The sequence below is a fragment of the Oncorhynchus mykiss genome, chromosome 12, assembly GCF_013265735.2.
Source record: "Oncorhynchus mykiss isolate Arlee chromosome 12, USDA_OmykA_1.1, whole genome shotgun sequence".
Classification (NCBI taxonomy): Eukaryota; Metazoa; Chordata; class Actinopteri; order Salmoniformes; family Salmonidae; genus Oncorhynchus; species Oncorhynchus mykiss.
In genome coordinates, this window is record NC_048576.1 from 51,545,310 (window position 1) to 51,565,075 (window position 19,766).

Below are 19,766 nucleotides of genomic sequence, written 5' to 3' on the forward strand. Positions count from 1 at the left end.
AAAATTATTTAAAATCACGTTCTATCTACAGTAGCTTTGATTGGACTGATCATGTCAACATCATACTTTGAAAATCTTAGCTAGCAGTCATCATCATGAAAGTCAACAATCTACTGGCAAACCTATTTAATCCTTGTCAAATGAAGAGAAATACTGAAGAGAAATTATAGATAAAACGTATCGGTGCTCATCGGCCATTGGACATAAACATTACACAACAAGTTGTAAAATTAAACTATGAGTGGTTTGGAAGGAATCAGTGGCTAACTGAAAGCATAGCAAAGCAATCACTAGCTTGCTATTCAGTGAAGTGGGTGTGTGGTCCCAATTCTCAGATCAAGGACCTCTTTTCCAAGCTTAAAATTATAAACATTCAAAATTGGCCATATTTTAAATCCAGCATGATTTCTGCTGCGCTCAAAACAACTGTTAACTCAGAACTGGGAAATATGACTTCAGTGAGTTCAAGACAACTGGGAAAATATGTTTTGAACGGTCATCCAACTCAGAATTATAAGTCGGGAACTTGGGCCTCTTTCTAGAACTACGACCTGAAGATCACTGACGTAATCATGATTCGATTTTTGATTTTTTTTTGAGTTTCCATTTGTCTTGAAAACACCATATATCCAAAGAATGCCAGACTTCGATGACAAAGTTTGATGGCAAAATTTTCCCACGAAGGACTGTCCTTCCTGTTCAAGTTTCAAGTGAGCACAGCACAACAAGGTGAGTTCAAAAATGTATTGTATGCTGCTGCATAAATGATGTAATATGCCAAGGAGACATGTACACTGTAGCTAAGAAAGTAATACTAAGTGTATGTTATGTAGTAAGCTGTTAGTAGGCAATGTGCTTCACTCTAGTAATTTGTTCTATTTTCCCCTCTTAATTTTGCCTACTGTTCTTACTTGATGGTGCACATTTAGCCTATAACATGTTTTAGAGAAATGTAATCATTGAATATTGTAAGAGCTTTCATTGTCTGGTTATATGCCCCCTTTATGTATCCTACGGTTCTGACTCGGTGTACATGTAAGACACTGTAAGAACAGCTCATGTTCTGAATTCTGTTGCTGTACATTTCAAAAGTGCTCAACAAATAGTTATATTGACTACATCCGTCCTAGCTCAGTCATTAATGTCTTAATCAAAATGACGGATTGCCTCTTATCCACTTGTCGTCCCCTTATGCCATAGTTTGTACATCTCAATTGTCATTAGAAACCACATTTGTTTAAGCAAGTCAGCCATATCAGCCATGTTTTTTTTAAAGGCAGTAAATGAGGCTGAACTGTTTCGCTGCCAGACAAAGCTCTGCTTATAGCCAGGTGTAGCAGTGTTAAGGTGTTGGGACTGCTGTTGGGACAGCTTTATGTAGGCCCTAACAGTTTGTGGGCACCGTTTGTCACTGTTATAGTGCAATTAATGTATTATTTAGTGTTGTATAGTGTAGTGGCTTTGCTGGCATTCATCCCCCCAAAATGTTTTTTGTTTGCCCATCCAAGATTTACATGCTACAATCGCTACTGACTCATACCCAAATAATGTGGTTGACTCCAGTGGTGGTTGCTGAGGGGAGGATGGTTCATAATAATGGCTGGAACTGAGCTGATGGAATGGCATCAAACACATGGAAACCATGTGTTTGATGTATTTGATACCATTCCACGCATTCAGCTCTAGCCATTAGCACAAGCCCGCCCTCCCCAATTAAAGTGCACCAAGCTCCTGTGGTAGACTTATCCTATACTCATATTTGAGGCCAAAGCATAAATTGGAGATAAAACACTTCAAAACCCCCACCTATTTCAAACGGACTGTTTCATAAATGCTTTATATTTCCTCATAGAGAATGATATCATCCTCTCAATGAGCATGAGCTGACCAATCAGCGGACTTTTCACGTGAATATTTTTTATGTCCTGCATACAGGACACCATACTGTTGTTGAGGTATGCCCACACCGTTCTAAAACATAAGAGCTGCTTTTTAATATAGTTGTCATTGCCCAAAATGATAAGAAAGGCTATTTCACTTATATTGTAATTAATTATAGGTCATATTTCATAAAAATCTGGAAACACTTGACAGATATTTTAAAAACGACATGTACATCTAAACTGGGAAGTGAAATTATTTTAACTACATATCTTGCGTAAAGATGACGGATCTGCGCACAGAAAACGACATTTCCATGACACTGTGGGAGCGTTGGGGAGCTATAGGCCTGTGCTACATTAAATATTAGTATGAACTAGGAAATTTGTAAATTTCTGACTTTTTAACTGTTTGAACGCGGCACTTGTATAACTACAATATTTTTAGCAAGTCGGACTTTTCCGAGTTTTCTAGTTCCGATTAGCATTTGAACATGGCAATAAGGTGGGGCTTCTGTCTTTTTACTCGGAAGCATTCTCCATAACTGGTTACTATGTTGCAGCAGGTGGTCATTGTGTGCAGTGGACAAGTCATGTGAATGGAAATATTACGTTTATTATTATTTTTTTTATGACAACGCGTGATTCAATATTTTAGAACGTGTTTTTTACGGCTTATTTTCTTACTTGAAAGGTGTGTGATTATAAATCCAGGTAGTTTTCCCCCGAATACTTTTTTATTCTAACAAGTGAAACTGAGTGAAACTCAGAATAGTTGCTGTGTCTTGAGAAACGTGGCTTTTATGAACAGATTTTATTGCATTTTTGCGGCGAACCATGGCTTTTGCTAAATTCAGCAAAATACTTCGCCTGTCTAATTTTGACATAAAAAAGAAGGCAAAACAATATGAACACGTTCATCGAGACATCAATCCTAATGACCAATGGGAAATTATCGGAGAGTTGGGTGATGGGGCTTTTGGAAAAGTTTACAAGGTAAGTAATATGGGTTTCAACATACTTTTAGTCATGTGGTGAATGTGAACACCTGCTCGTCAAACATCTCATTCCAAAACCATGGCATTAATATGGAGTTGTTTTCCCCATTGCTGCTATAACAGCCGCCACCCTTTTGGGAAGGCTTTCCAGTAGTTAGATGTCGGGAACATTGCTGCGGGGACTTGCTTCCATTCAGGCACAAGAGCGCGAGTGAGGTCCGGCACAGATGTTGGGCGATTGGGCCTGGCTCGCTGTCAGTGTTCCAAATCATCCTAAAGGTGTATTCGATGGAGTTGAGGTCAGGGCTCTCTGTGTAGGACAGTCCAGTTCTAACACGCCGATCTCAAACTATTTCGTAATGAACCTTGCTTTGTGCACAGTGACATTGTCATGCCGTCAGCATGCCTGATTCAATCTTTTATAACGTGTTTTGATGGTTTATTTTCTTACTTGAAAAGTGAGATTTAATCCAGGTAGTTTTTTTTCCCCCGAATACTTTTTTATTCTAACAGGAGTGAAATCAATATTTGCTATGTCTTGAGAAACTTTTAGTTGTCTAGTGTTTCCAGCACAAGTTTCACCTTTGTAATGATCATGCTGTTTATCATCAGCTTCTTGATATGCCACACCTGTCACGTGGATGGATTATCTTGGCAAAGGGAGAACAGGGATGGAAACAAATTTGTGTACAATTTTGGGAGAAATAATATTTTTGTGTGTATGGAACATTTCTGTGATTTGTTTTTATCTCGGCTCACGAAACCAACACTTTACATGTTTTATATTTGTTCTATGAAGGTACAAGTCAAAAGTTTGGACACCTACTCATTCTAGGGTTATTCTTTTTTTTTTTTTACTATTTTCTACATATTATAATAGTGAAGACACCATACAATGAAATTACACATGGAATCATGTAGTAACCAAAAGTGTTTCATTTGCGATTCTTTAAAGTAACCGCCCTTCGCCTTCATGACCGCTTTGCACATTCTTGGCATTCTCTCAACCAGCTTCATGAGGTAGTCACCTGGAATGCAATTCATTTAACAGGGGTGCCTTGTTCAAAGTTCATTTGTGACAAGGTAGAGGTGGTATACAGAAGATAGCCATATTTGCTAAAAGACCAAGTCCATATTATGGCAAGAAATGACTGTCCGTTACTTTAAGACATGAAGTGCAGTCGCAAAAGGCATGAAGTGGTATGATGAAACTGGCTCTCATGAGGACTGCCACAGGAAAGGAAGACCCATAATTACCTCTGCTGCAGAGGATAAGTTCATTAGAGTTACCAGCATTAGAAATTGCCAATTAAAAGCACCACAGATTGCACGTCACAGAGTTCAAGTTTATTATTTATTCATTTGATTTATTTTACCTTTATTTAACCAGGTAGGCAAGTTGAGAACAAGTTCTCATTTACAACTGCGACCTGGCCAAGATAAAGCAAAGCAGTTTGACAGATACAACGACACAGAGTTACACATGGAGTAAAACAAACATACAGTCAATAATACAGTATAAACAAGTCTATATACAATGTGAGCAAATGAGGTGAGAAGGGAGGTAAAGGCAAAAAAGGCCATGGTGGCAAGGTAAATACAATATAGCAAGTAAAACACTGGAATGGTAGTTTTGCAATGGAAGAATGTGCAAAGTAGAAATAAAAATTATGGGGTGCAAAGGAGCAAAATAAATAAATTAATTAAATACAGTTGGGAAAGAGGTAGTTGTTTGGGCTAAATTATAGGTGGGCTATGTACAGGTGCAGTAATCTGTGAGCTGCTCTGACAGTTGGTGCTTAAAGCTAGTGAGGGAGATAAGTGTTTCCAGTTTCAGAGATTTTTGTAGTTTGTTCCAGTCATTGGCAGCAGAGAACTGGAAAGAGAGGCGGCCAAAGAAAGAATTGGTTTTGGGGGTGACTAGAGAGATATACCTGCTGGAGCGTGTGCTACAGGTGGGAGATGCTATGGTGACCAGCGAGCTGAGATAAGGGGGGACTTTACCTAGCAGGGTCTTGTAGATGACATGGAGCCAGTGGGTCTGGCGACGAGTATGAAGCGAGGGCCAGCCAACGAGAGCGTACAGGTCGCAATGGTGGGTAGTATATGGGGCTTTGGTGACAAAACGGATTGCACTGTGATAGACTGCATCCAATTTGTTGAGTAGGGTATTGGAGGCTATTTTGTAAATGACATCGCCAAAGTCGAGGATTGGTAGGATGGTCAGTTTTACAAGGGTATGTTTGGCAGCATGAGTGAAGGATGCTTTGTTGCGAAATAGGAAGCCAATTCTAGATTTAACTTTGGATTGGAGATGTTTGATATGGGTCTGGAAGGAGAGTTTACAGTCTAACCAGACACCTAAGTATTTTTAGTTGTCCACGTATTCTAAGTCAGAGCCGTCCAGAGTAGTGATGTTGGACAGGCGGGTAGGTGCAGGTAGCGATCGGTTGAAGAGCATGCATTTAGTTTTACTTGTATTTTAGAGCAATTGGAGGCCACGGAAGGAGAGTTGTATGGCATTGAAGCTTGCCTGGAGGGTTGTTAACACAGTGTCCAAAGAAGGGCCGGAAGTATACCGAATGGTGTCGTCTGCGTAGAGGTATGTTCCGTTCCGAGCCGCGCTGCGCCGTACAAAACTGGCGATATATTTTCGATAGATTTTCGAGCTAAAGGATAGCTGATGACCACAAACCGTGGTTAGCTAAATACTAACGATTTGCCAGTAAAGAAGCTAACTAGCTTCTGGATTAGCTTCTGGGCTAGCTCCTGGCTAGATTCTGGCTAGCTTCTTGGAGTTTCTGGCTAGCTTCTTGGAGGATTACAGATCTGAGGTAAATAATACTTTTTTATAAATATAAATTGGTGAGGCTGGTTGCAGGAGAGTGTTTAGAAGATGAGTTGATGGAAAATACAAATAAAATGTATGTGAAAAAAGTTGTGTGTATATATATACATTACATACATACATACATACATACATACATACATACATACATACAGGACACGACAAGACGAGGACAAAAGACGTCTGAACTGCTATGCGATCTTGGAGTGAATATGTAACAGACACATCTCAACATCACCTGTTCAGAGGAGACTGTGTGAATCAGACCTTCATGGTTGAATTGCTGCAAAGAAACCACTACTAAAGGGCACCAATAAGAAGACCTCCTTGGGCTACAGTGCCTTGCGAAAGTATTCGGCCCCCTTGAACTTTGCGACCTTTTGCCACATTTCAGGCTTCAAACATAAAGATATAAAACTGTATTTTTTTGTGAAGAATCAACAACAAGTGGGACACAATCATGAAGTGGAACGACATTTATTGGATATTTCAAACTTTTTTAACAAATCAAAAACTGAAAAATTGGGCGTGCAAAATTATTCAGCCCCTTTACTTTCAGTGCAGCAAACTCTCTCCAGAAGTTCAGTGAGGATCTCTGAATGATCCAATGTTGACCTAAATGACTAATGATGATGAATACAATCCACCTGTGTGTAATCAAGTCTCCGTATAAATGCACCTGCACTGTGATAGTCTCAGAGGTCCGTTAAAAGCGCAGAGAGCATCATGAAGAACAAGGAACACACCAGGCAGGTCCGAGATACTGTTGTGAAGAAGTTTAAAGCCGGATTTGGATACAAAAAGATTTCCCAAGCTTTAAACATCCCAAGGAGCACTGTGCAAGCGATAATATTGAAATAGAAGGAGTATCAGACCACTGCAAATCTACCAAGACCTGGCCGTCCCTCTAAACTTTCAGCTCATACAAGGAGAAGACTGATCAGAGATGCAGCCAAGAGGCCCATGATCACTCTGGATGAACTGCAGAGATCTACAGCTGAGGTGGGAGACTCTGTCCATAGGACAACAATCAGTCGTATATTGCACAAATCTGGCCTTTATGGAAGAGTGGCAAGAAGAAAGCCATTTCTTAAAGATATCCATAAAAAGTGTTGTTTAAAGTTTGCCACAAGACACCTGGGAGACACACCAAACATGTGGAAGAAGGTGCTCTGGTCAGATGAAACCAAAATGGAACTTTTTGGCAACAATGCAAAACGTTATGTTTGGCGTAAAAGCAACACAGCTGAACACACCATACCCACTGTCAAACATGGTGGTGGCAGCATCATGGTTTGGGCCTGCTTTTCTTCAGCAGGGACAGGGAAGATGGTTAAAATTGATGGGAAGATGGATGGAGCCAAATACAGGACCATTCTGGAAGAAAACCTGATGGAGTCTGCAAAAGACCTGAGACTGGGACGGAGATTTGTCTTCCAACAAGACAATGATCCAAAACATAAAGCAAAATCTACAATGGAATGGTTCAAAAATAAACATTTCCAGGTGTTAGAATGGCCAAGTCAAAGTCCAGACCTGAATCCAATCGAGAATCTGTGGAAAGAACTGAAAACTGCTGTTCACAAATGCTCTCCATCCAACCTCACTGAGCTCGAGCTGTTTTGCAAGGAGGAATGGGAAAAAATTTCAGTCTCTCGATGTGCAAAACTGATAGACATAACCCAAGCGACTTACAGCTGTAATCGCAGCAAAAGGTGGCGCTACAAAGTATTAACTTAAGGGGGCTGAATAATTTTGCACGCCCAATTTTTCAGTTTTTGATTTGTTAAAATTTTTTGAAATATCCAATAAATGTCGTTCCATTTCATGATTGTGTCCCACTTGTTGTTGATTCTTCACAAAAAAATACCGTTGTATATCTTTATGTTTGAAGCCTGAAATGTGGCAAAAGGTCGCAAAGTTCAAGGGGGCCGAATACTTTCGCAAGGCACTGTAAGAAACACAAGCAGTGGAAATCTGTCCTTTGGTCTGATGTGTCCAAATTGGAGATTATGGATTCCAACTGCTGTGTCTTGGTGAGACGCAGAGTAGGTGAACAGAAGATTTCCACATGTGTGGTTCCCACTGTGAAGCATGGAGGTTTGTGGGTGCTTTGCTGGTGACATTGTCAATGATTTTAGAATTCAAGGCACACTTAACCAGCATGGCTACCACTGCATTCTGCAGCAATTTGCCATCCCATCAGGTTTGCGCTTAGTGAGACTATCATTTGCTTTTCAACAGGACAATGACCCAACACACCTCTAGGCTGTGTAAGGGCTATTTGACCAAGAAGGAGAGTGATGGAGTGCTGCATCAGATGGCATGGCCTCCACAATCACCTGACCTCAACCCAATTGAGATGGTTTGGGATGAGTTGGACCGCAGAGGTGAAGGAAAAGCAGCCAACAAGTGCTCAGTATATGTGGGAACTGCTTCAAGACGGTTGGAAAAGCATTCTTCATGAAGCTGGTCGAGAGAATGGGTAGCCTAGTGGTTAGAGCGTTGGACTAGTAACCGGAAGGTTGCAAGTTCAAACCCCCGAGCTGACGAGGTACAAATCTGTCGTTCTGCCCCTGAACAGGCAGTTAACCCACTGTTCCTAGGCCGTCATTGAAAATAAGAATTTGTTCTTAACTGACTTGCCTAGTTAAATAAAGATAGAATAAAGCATTTTGACCCTAGTCAAAACTAACTGCATTGAACATCTTGGAAGGTGCTTTTGTACCGATTGTGTTCACCAATTTATTGCTTCCTTTTGAAGGGCAGCACACTCTGATTTCATGCCCAATACAGACGGATCAACTCCTGTAGAGCTGTTGTACTAACTGGGCTCCATTTGGACCTCCCCAGGAGACCCCACTATTACCCTCCACTGTTTGCTTCATCCAAACCCAGCTGTAGTTTGGGTTATGGGTTTATATTTAATCTGTCTTTTAGTCCTCACATTGCGACATGGCAGGAAAATGTATCTGCTCGTGCCCAGTGTAGTACAGTGGGTGTCTTTGACTTAGGGGGCCAGTGGAAGAAGTGAGGCCCGACCAGAGTACAGTGCCCCCACTCATACCTTGTGAACAGGCATGTGAGAACACCATGTGGGATTTCACTGACGACACTGAAAGGAAAAATAACATGGAGCCACCCTAATAGAAATAAAGGATCCCTTCAGTTACCCCTACCACTAAAATACACCACCTTATGCTGCATGTAGGCCAATTTTAACAGTGGCTATTGACTAAGAAGTTATCTGTCCAGGGGATACTTTAAAATCGCTTCATGTCTCATACACTTTAGGACTCAGAATAGAATTTAGTATACTAGAAGATATCTTTGGAATGTACACTTACAATGGAAACAACACTTTTCAATAAAGACTGACACGTGACAATACTGTCTCTACAATCTTCCCCTTGGCTAAATGTGTTTTCCAGTCGCCAGAAGTCTGGCTGTCCTGGAGTGCTTGCGGAGGAGTCAGTGCTCCTCACCTGGAGCAGTCAGGGTCAGGAGAAAAGCTATGGGCCGGAGGGGAGATGGAAACATCCTATGTGGCCCTCGGGCTACTGACTAATCCGTCTGTGGGATGGGGTCTCGGGGGCTCCTTTCCACAGCCTGTCCAGACTAGCTTTCGTCCCAAATGGTAACCTATTCCCTTTATAGGTCACTACTTTGGACCAGAGCCCATCAAAAGTAGTGCACGATATAGGGAATAGGTTACCATTTGGGACATATCAAGGGAGTTCAGGAAGCCACTAGATGACTCCCATAACTACAAGTCAATTATACCAGTATGGAGGACACTTCTGTTCACTGCTCCAGGGCCGGCAAGATCTAGTTCAAATGTTGGCTATAACAACTCCTTTTAGAACACCTGTGAAACAAATCAACTCGTTGAGTCATCTGTTTGCTTGGTCATTGCTGGTCACATGCTTCCTTTTTGATTCCAGTAATGTCTGGGAGAGTGTCGGTGTCAGTCTGGCTGGCCTCATGATCTGGGTTGGCTGTACACATCCGGGTGAACAACAGGGCTTTGTTGATATTCTCTCAGGTTGTCATGGGGGTGTCACGGTTAGGTATCACTCTCAGGTTAATGTGCCCCATTGGTCTGTCACTGTCACCAGATGGTAAGGAGGACCTAGTAGTCAGTGTCACGCAGCAGTAGTTAACTTAAAGCTGCTCTTTGAACAGTATACAGGTATCTGTATCTTGTCTGAACTAACCAGGAGGCGGGAGGCCTCGACTATCATTCTTAAAACGCACGTGTGCATCAACTTGTTCACTTCAAAGACCAAAGATTTCCCAGGACTACAGGTAGTCATGACGAGAGCGGAGTTGCGTAAATCTCCCCCACATGATGGCTATTGCTGAGATGGGAGAATGTCTCACTTCCTGCTGATCCCTGTGTCACAGCATGTTGTGTTTGCTGGTATGGCCGAAGCACAAGTGCCGATCGGTCCCTTTTACTTATTAATGGGACACGTGCTGCTGAGCAGGCTCCCTGGCAGCTGCTGCCTTGTACTGTGAGTTGCATTAGTTAGCATAGCATTACCTGACGGCGCCATCCCAAATGGCACCCTTTTCCCTATATAATGCACTATGTAGGGTATAGGGTGCCATTTGGAACAGAGATCAAGGGTTTTCCTGTAATACAGGAGGCCTGCATGGTGAAAGCACATGTTTGTGCTCCAGGGCTGGTAATCTGTGGGGCCCAGCTGTGACCGGCCTGATAAGGATTCTCCTGTAGAGGCTTGTCCCCCATGACTCCCCAGCCCCCTGTCGGTATGTGGCAGGTTGCCTCAGTGGTGACTGTCTTGAGATGGAGTGTGGGCGAGGGAGGGATGATTTGTGAGACTGAGAAAATCATGAGTTAACAAGTCATAACTGGTTTTGGAATACATTGAAGCTAGCTTAAATCCGATTCGTAGCCTACTGTTTTAGCACAATACATGGTGTAACAGCAGTGCTTTGAAAAGTGATCGAACGTATGCCTTTTTGTGTAGTCTATCAAAGCACAATTAGCCTTTTAAAATGATCAACAATGATCAGCTAACAACATGCCATTGAAACACAGGAGTGATGGTTGCTGATAATGGGCCTTTTTATTCCATGAAAAATATGCCGTTTACAGCTGCAATAGTCATTTACAACATTAACAATGTCTACACTGTATTTCTGATCATTTTTTTATGTGCTTTTCTTTCAAAAACAAGGGCATTTCTAAGTAACCCCAAACCTTTGAATAGTAGTATAAATGTAGTTGGTGAATAAAGGTAATTCTGATTGCACTACTTTTGAACAGAGCCCTATGGGCCCTGGTCAAAAGTAGTGTACTATAGAGGGTATAGATGCATTTGGGACGCATTCTCTGTGCAGCAGCAACGTAACAGTAGCTTTTAACACCTAATAAATAACTAGTTATCATTAGTATTAGTGTGTTCTTTATGTTCAATGGGACACATGCCTTTTGATCGTTATCACGTTCTTTGTGCTATTGGAGAACTCTGGCATACTTCATGGAGAAGCCTAGTCCTACTCTGATAAATAGAATGGGATGATAGCCACATATTGTGAGAGAGGCTTTATTATCAAGCGTCTGACAGTTCTCAAGCGACTGACAGTTAACACCTACATTAGCTAGACCTTTAATGCAAGTCATTCAATAATCTAACACACAGCCCTAGTGCCCCAGTCCAAAGCTGCTGGAGATATCTTTTTTTCTTTTCTTCATTTTTGTCATAATGTCTAAGTCATCTATCTGTAGGCTGAGGTCAAGATTTACTCGGCAGCCTAATGTTAACAATAATTCTAGACATCTTAACGGCAGGGCTAAGGTTAAGCACATGCATTATCTTGAGACGGGTTGGGGAGGGGATCTGTGTCCTGTCAGTGTGCGTGGCACTGTGTGTGCGCTGGCAGAGTGCATACTACAGTGTACCAGCAGACAGGCCCACGCCTCAGCACACCGCCCCATGCTTACTGTATGCTGATATCTGACACTATTGATTCAGCCTGGAGGTAATTGGCCCCAGGAGGCTGTGCCAGCAGCAGAGTGCAGAGACGCACCACCCAGTGTGTCTGCTCCTCTCCTCTCACAGCCAGGTGTAGTAATCCGCACAGTCACTCCTCCAACTGGATCTCAGGCTTTCCCTGGCTTTATTTATGACCTCTATGTTCTATTTGAACAGATTATCTCCTTAAGTGTTTTAGCAGGATGATTTACTTTGGGGTAGGGTGTGAGGGGGCAGCAGTGTGTGTGCTCACAGCCATTTACCCAAATGGCAGGAAACAATGGCTGATCCCTCGTTTAACTTCTTCAACCTCTGCCACTTCGTGGAGCATTGGTGTTGTTTTTTTGCAGGGAGAGGATGATAGACTGTTCTCATGGAGTGTCACAGACATACAGGCAGGCGGGCTAGCAGAGGAGAGGAGAGGGGCCAGTGTCAATCAGTTGTTACTGACATCCATGGAAACGTTGGGCAAAACAAACCACTGATCAGTTGTTTTGTTCCCCAGTATGATGATTGAGTTAGCGAAGAAGTCCAAAGCTGAGCTCCCTACGATAATGGGAGGGAGACTCGGTGGTGTGAGCCTGTTTTGCAGCCGTTTCCCGCTTCTTTTTTCTGTTAGTATAATTAGGTTAGTGTGATTTACACAGCTCTATCCTCAAGCAGCACCTCTCCTCTCCCTGCATCTTCCCTCCTCCAGTGGAGAGTCTCCAGGGCCTTGATGCCTTCCAGGAAGTCAGCGCTGCCTTGTGAGGCACAATGAGTGTGGGAGGGGGGATGGAGATCTTGGCTGTGAAGGCTTGTAAAGTGGGACTGGTAACATAATGTTGCGCACTGTTGCCTCCGATGGTGGGAGCAGAGCAAGTTCCTGATGGTGGTTTTGAAATGCAAATGCTCAGTGACGAATTGTCAGATACACTAGCATGTCTCTCTCTCTCCGGTCATACACTGTATGCAAATATTAGGTTAGGTTTCCTGACCTTGTTACCTCACCAGGAAAAACATGTTTTAAAAAATCCCTGGACTTATTCCAGGTGAGATCATGTGTTCAGGAAACCTCAGGTCTGTAACTATGGTAGGCTAGTATCTCGATGCCTAACTGCAGTGTTTACCCATATGTTTTCCCACAGCCCCCTCAAGTATTGGACCCCACCAGGCTGTTCAGTCTGCAGCCTCACAGGTCATTGGGAGGAGCTAAAGCCACACAAACAAACCCAAACTAACCTGGTGGGGGGTGGCACAATTTTATAACCCTTCAAAATCCTATTTTCCCTTTACCCCATGACCTTATTAACTCTAACCCTAAACCAAATTTGAATCCTAACGCTAGTTCTACCTTAATCCTAATCCCCCTAGAAATACAGTTTTTGACAATGAAAATGCCAGCCTCAACATCAACAGTGAAGAGGCGACTCCAGGATGCTGACCTTCTAGGCAGAGTTCCTCTATCTAGTGTCTGTTCTTTTGCTCATCTTAATCTTTTCTTTTTATTGGCCAGTCTGAGATATGGCTTTTTCTTTGCAACTCTGCCTAGAAGGCCAGCATCCCGGAGTCGCCTCTTCACTGTTCATGTTGAGACTGGTGTTTTGTGGGTACTATTTAATGAAGCTGCCAGTTGAGGACTTCTGTTGTACTTGTCATTTTGCTCAGTTGTGCACTGGGGCCTCCCACTCCTTCCTATTCTGGTTAGAGGCAGTTTGCGATGTTCTGTGAAGGGAGTAGTACACAGCGCTGTACGAGATCTTCAGTTTCTTGGCAATTTCTCGCATGGAAAATACTTAATTTCTCAGAACAAGAATAGGCTGACGAGTTTCAGAAGAAAATGCTTTGTTTCTGGGCATTTTGAGCTTGTAATCGAACCCACAAATGCTGATGCTCCAGATACTCAACTAGCCAGTTTTATTGCTTATTTAATCAGAACAGCAGTTTTCAGCTGTGCTTACATAATTGCAAACTGTTTATCTAATGATCAATTAGCCTTTTTTTAAATGTATAAACTTGGAATAGCTGCACAAACCTTCAACATTTGTACATGTACAAATTACCTCGACTAACCTGTACCCCCTGTATATAACCTTGTTTTTTACTTTATTTAGTAAATGTTTTTACTCTTTCTTGATCTGCATTGTTAGTTAAGGGCTTGTAAGTAAGCATTTCACAGTAAGTTAACACCTGTTGTATTCGGTGCATGTGACAAAACCAATTTGATGGTCAATGCAACAAGATGTTGATGACAATGATGCTGCTTGGCTTCATAAAATAAATCCACAAGTGGTCTATAATCACACTATTAGTTTGTATCTTACTGTCTGCAAACGGTTAGTTTGTCTTAGCAAGTTGTGGCAAAAATAAATTGTGTTATACGGAACCCAAACCGGCTGCACATGTGCGCCATCGTGTGACAATGTGCATAAATGCATTTCGTCCACCCACACCAAACGCGATCACGACACCAGGTTAAAATATCAAAACAAACTCTGAACCAATTATATTAATTTGGGGATAGGTCGAAAAGCATTAAACATTTATGGCAATTAAGCTAGCTAGCTTGCACTTGCTAGCTAATTTGTCCTATTTAGCTAGCTCACTGTTGCTAACTAATTTGTCCTGGGATATAAACATTGAGTTGTATTTTACTTGAAATACACGCACAAAACAAAGCAGTCAACCGAATCGTTTCTAGTCATCTCTCCTCCTTCCAGGCCTTTTCTTCTCTTGACTTTATAATGCGGTTGGCAACTTTCATAAATTAGGTGCATTACTGCCACCAACCTCATTCGTCTTTCAGTCACCCACGTGGGTATAACCAATGAGGAGATGGCACGTGGGTTCCTGCTTCTATAAACCAATGAGGAGATGGGAGAGGCAGGACTTGCAGCGCGATCTGCGTCAAGTAGAACTGACTTCTGTTTTAGCCCTTGGCAACGCAGATACTTGTTGGCGGGCACGCAATAATTGAATAACATGTATGTCTGTCTAAATTTATTCTGTTAGCCGCTAATTGCTAGTTAACTGTGAGTCAGAGATAGTAGCTAGCTAATAATTTCCTGATACCAGTGATGGTGTAGGCTTAAATCAGTATGTTTGTGCAACAGTATCTTCCAAATAAGAGGAATAGGCAAAACATGAATATGTTAGCTACATGAATTAGCTAAGAGAACATTTCACCTAGCCAAAGGTTATAGGGTCCCCGAGGAAACATTGACCAACACTTTGGTTCCTACCCTGTCACAATAACGCATCCCTTGCTTTTACATTCATTGTCATGTCAAACAACTCTTTATTCAAGGTGCCCATTATATTCCAACTATAGAATTAGAATAATCATTATATCTCTATGATTACAAGAGTTCACCCAAGTGCTTTGGTCTAAATCGCAAGTCAAATTGCAATTGCAATATTTGCTAAATAAAATAAATAAAAAATTGGGTGGGGCCCCATGTTTAGAGTTGCACAGAAAATGCACAGTTGTATACTGTTGGATTGAAAGGCATCAATCAATTAGAATGGAGAAAGCCCCATTTTTGAAATCGCTTACAATTTATTTGTTGCCTCCCTAGGGTCAATCACTACTCAAAGTAAATGTCAAACTTTTTTATTATTCAAAAACCATGAAATACTGCCATACCGTGAAAAAAAGTATATATTTTGGTCATATTGCCCAGCCCTACCTTTACCCCTCATTCTCAGAACTATAACTATGACACAAAAACATACTTTCCTTCTAGTTATGTGCTCACCACTGACTCACCCTCCTGTTTTGATGCTTGTTTATCATTCTGTTGGGGACATGAAAAATCTGTTTTGTGTTTAACCAATGTGTAGTGCCATTTTCAATGTGGATGGGCTGGCTGGCTACAGTGGTTCCTCCTCCACAGCTCTTATAGGGTGTGGAGTTTCCTTTCCTGTTGTGCTTTTTAAAGTGTGGTTAAGTAACATGTTAATTAGACTCTCGTGTTTGTCAGAGAATTTACTCTCCTAGGGCTTTGATTGGGTTCTCTTCTCATGAGAAAGTCTTGCGCGCTCTGAGAAATTCACTGAGTGGGCAGGGCCAAGATATGGTTTTGAAGTCCGATCGTTACTGTCAACTGTTTCCAGTATATTATCGATGTGAAGTGTAATAAACATATATTTAAGAAAATTGAATTAATTTAGCAATTTATGACGGTCTCAATGATGTATTCAATACCTTTTTTCCAATTGTAGTCACATACATTCGTAATTCACTTCTGTGTTTTCTAAAGTTTAATTTCCTTCCTAACACCCCCACTAGTTCGCCACACTGCCGGCCCCTACCTATGATGTTTCTTAGTATTAACCAATATAGAATTCACTGTCCTTGTATAGCCTGTTGAAACAGCCCCCTTGTGCAGAAATCATTTGTGTACTACCTGTGTGCTCGCCTTATGCTATTTTACCAGTGTCTCAATAGATAATAACTCCTTTTAAGAATGAATCTCAAAATTCATATGTTATGGCAATTTGAGAAGGCCCATTGACTGAATCTAGGCTTCTGAATGTCATGTGATGGAGGATAGAGCAAATCTTCTCCCCATTTTTTTTTTAGTGTTATGTAAATGTTGACTCGTTTGTCTTCTAGGCCAAGAATAAGGAGACTGGAGCGCTGGCTGCAGCCAAAGTCATTGAGACGAAGACTGAAGAGGAGCTGGAGGATTACATGGTGGAGATAGATATCCTGGCCAAGTGTGACCACCGCTACATCGTCAAGCTGTTGGACGCCTTCTACCATGATGCCAAGCTCTGGGTAAGAATGTAGGGGCCAACAGTGGGCCAGAACTGGGCCGTGTGGAGTTTGTTCTGTTGTTACCTAAATCAATGGTTTAATCCCCTCCATAGCCCTCTATTACAGAATAGATTCTGGTCTGACCTGATGGTGAACCCTATAGGTTACTAGGAGGATCAAGCTAGATCTTTCAGTTCCTCCCTTTTTGTAGGGTACACTTTATTTGAGCTTTCCCCTGCTTTCTTATTATTGAATAGATGGCATGTTTTGCATGTACTTTGTAATCAGCCCATGTCTGCCAAGACAAATACAAGTGACCTTTATTATGGAGCCGATAGAAATGGCAGCTCTGCTTCTAGCTCCTAAGCAACTTTGCAGTATTATTTTGTGTGTGTTTGTGTTTCTTACAATTTTAGCTCAAAGTTTTATGCGCTATTCCATACAGACGGAAATAACTTTCGGATATCAGTGGCGGTAACTCACCAGCATTCCGAATTGGCTATTTTAGCCCTATTTGGTAAAAAAAACGTCTTCTGTATACCACCCCTACCTTGTCCCAACACAACTGATGGTCTCAAATGCATTAAGAAGGAAAGGAATTCCACAAATGAACTTTTTTTAAAAGGCACACCTGTTAATTGAAATGCATTCCAGGTGACTACCTCATGAAGCTAGTTGAGAGAATGCCAAGAGTGTGCAAAGCTGTCATTAAGGCAAAGGGTGGCTATTTGAAGAATCTCAAATATAAAATATTTTGATTTGTTTAACACTTTTGGTTACTACACATTCCATATGTGTTATATCATAGTTTGATGTCGTCACAATTATTCTACAATATAGTAAAAAAGAAACCCGTGAATGAACACACTCTTGGTCTCGGTCTCTGTGTCAAAAGTTTTAGAACACCTGCTCATTTAATGTTTTTTCTTAGATCTATCTCTCTATCGAATAATCTCTATCTATATCTCACTTGTTTTGGTAATGTGCGTATGTAGGTTGTTTTTGGTCGCAGGTTCAGGAATGACTTAAGAATTGCAACATTTACCTGGAGCTAATGCCGCAAATAGCACCTGCTGGGTGATTTTGAAAAGTCAGTCAATCAATAATGCTCTTAGCAAAAGTGTTTTTAATTTTATTTACTATCTGTAGAAAAGTTTTGAATCTTTGTGAAACATCACGGCGCAGTTGAAAAATATATAGAAATCAAAATCGGATGGTGTTCAGAGAGGGGTTGAGGGGAGCTGAAGGGTGGGACTAAAATTAACAAAATGAACTAATATACTGTCTGTAAAATGTGTATATAGTATGTAGAAGCCTAAGTATTGTTGTCCATTAGTTTACTCCAATTAGGGGAGGGATGATGTGGGTTAGGTGAAAATAGTAAGGAAGGAACGTGAATTATTTATTTTTTTTACCCAGAAATGGGCGATTGGATATTATGCAGATAATTACATTTGATAGATTGTGGCTTCTATCTGCAATATTAAAGCTGAACTACCCCCTAAAAAAATATATATTTCAAAAAATATTTGGAGATTTAGATGACTCATAAATAGAACTGTCTTGGATATCATTACAAAAGAAGCATGTTCTAGTTTTAGACTCTCTCTCGCCAATCTATCTACAGTGTCATAACAACTCATACATTTCTGGGTGTGGATGAGGCATTCGATCATAAAACCTCCACACAAACACTGGCACCACAAACTGAGAGCCTCTCCCTGGCTAAGGGCCAGTGCCGAGGGGATGACTAAAGATGTGTGATCCCTGGAGCATGCCACTCTGCCTGGGCGGGATGTCTCTGCTGACGACATGCTGCAGACTGAACCAGCGGTTGGGCTGTGTGCCTCAAACCCCCCTTTTTCAGCCGGAGAGCAGGGGTGGCACATTCCGCTGCCCACCCACTCTGCTCTGTAGAGAGGGAGAGAAGGCTGTTTGTTCTAGTTTGGGAACAACCCGCTCTACAGTGTGAGAAATAGGGGGCCTTATAACATCGGGCTGCCACTGACTGCTGACATTAACACGCACGACTGCAGCCAGCCAGCCATGATAATGCTTTCATCTGGAAATCATCCCATGGTAAACCAATAAATCTCTATTAACGGGTGTCAATAGATGGGCATCGCGTTCAGCTGCCAGGGCCAACATAAATCCCTGCTGCACAGTCTGGGTGTCATCCGTGTGCGTGTATAGTCTATACCTCGTCTGTCCCTCCTTGAGGCTCCGTCTTGACGAGGAGAGGGCTCTCCACGTAAAGGAATGCTGCTGTGTTCTGTTACCAATCAGAGGCAGAAAGAGTCCATTAAACAGGAGGTGAATGATGTCAGTGTAGGTTCCTTGTGCTTGAGTCTTTCCCCCCGCACAGATTCACTCCGTGTACGGTAAATCTGTCGTTATCGACTTGTTCACTTCATCTCACTCCCACTTTTCCACCGTCCCGGTGGACCGACAGTACAACGTTGCATGGAGCAGTGTGTTGTCTATCATCCTGTTCCCCTTCCGTTCTGAATCACTCCTGAGGGAAGTGTTATGCACCCATCTGTCACTGAAACGATACTCATTTTCCATGGTGTCACAACGTATAATACTGCTGATTTTGAACATGATGGAGAAAGCATGGTGGTCTTTTTAAATACAAGTGACACACTATTTAATACCCAGGAGATTCGTTAAATTAGGTTGTAAATCGGTGTCGGACAGTTGAATAAACTTAAGTCAATGTCTCCTAGGTGCTGCCTCAGCCAGTTTACTTGTATATCTAATAGTGTTTTGCAGGTCCACACGCCAGTATCGGCTCAACTTAACTTGCCCGACTGAGCAGTCAATGGCTGGAATTTTAAAAAGGGCTTAGCCAGTGAAACTACATCTTTTAACAGCCATTAATTAACCAATTTCTCTCCAACGAAACAAAAGGAGGTGGATTATCACATATCCTATAGAACATCTGGGAATATTGCTCAATGTCCTTTTCACGGAACCCATAACACAGCCCTCTCAAAGACTCGGTGGTTGTGTACAGCCAATGTCTACCCTCCTAGGTCTATTGGGCTGTACGCCGGATGTAATTTGTGGCTGCCTACGCCAGGCTCTGTTGACGGAGCTGTGTGAGTAGGTGGTGGAAGAATGCGGTATGTACAATTTTATTTGCGTGAGCGCGTGTACGTTTTTGTATGTACGTACATGTGCAGCCCATACAGGCTGTAGATCTGACCAGTTGGATCACCAGTGCAACATTGCTCACGTCATGAGGAAACAATCCCTCAAAGGGGAGGGGAAGTTACCGACCTAGCAGCA

At 41.9% G+C, this 19,766-nt stretch overlaps 1 protein-coding gene across 1 annotated transcript in view; it reads left to right on the plus strand.

Moving 5' to 3' along the window:
- The first annotated feature begins 2,420 nt into the window (after positions 1–2,420).
- Positions 2,421–19,766, plus strand: part of LOC110537746 (serine/threonine-protein kinase 10) — a 40,162-nt gene continuing 22,816 nt past the window's right edge. The window contains exons 1-2 of the mRNA XM_021624107.2: positions 2,421–2,876; positions 16,329–16,493. Coding sequence (XP_021479782.2) covers positions 2,718–2,876; positions 16,329–16,493 — 324 coding nt within the window. The 5' untranslated portion in view covers positions 2,421–2,717. The remainder of the gene's footprint in view (positions 2,877–16,328; positions 16,494–19,766) is intronic.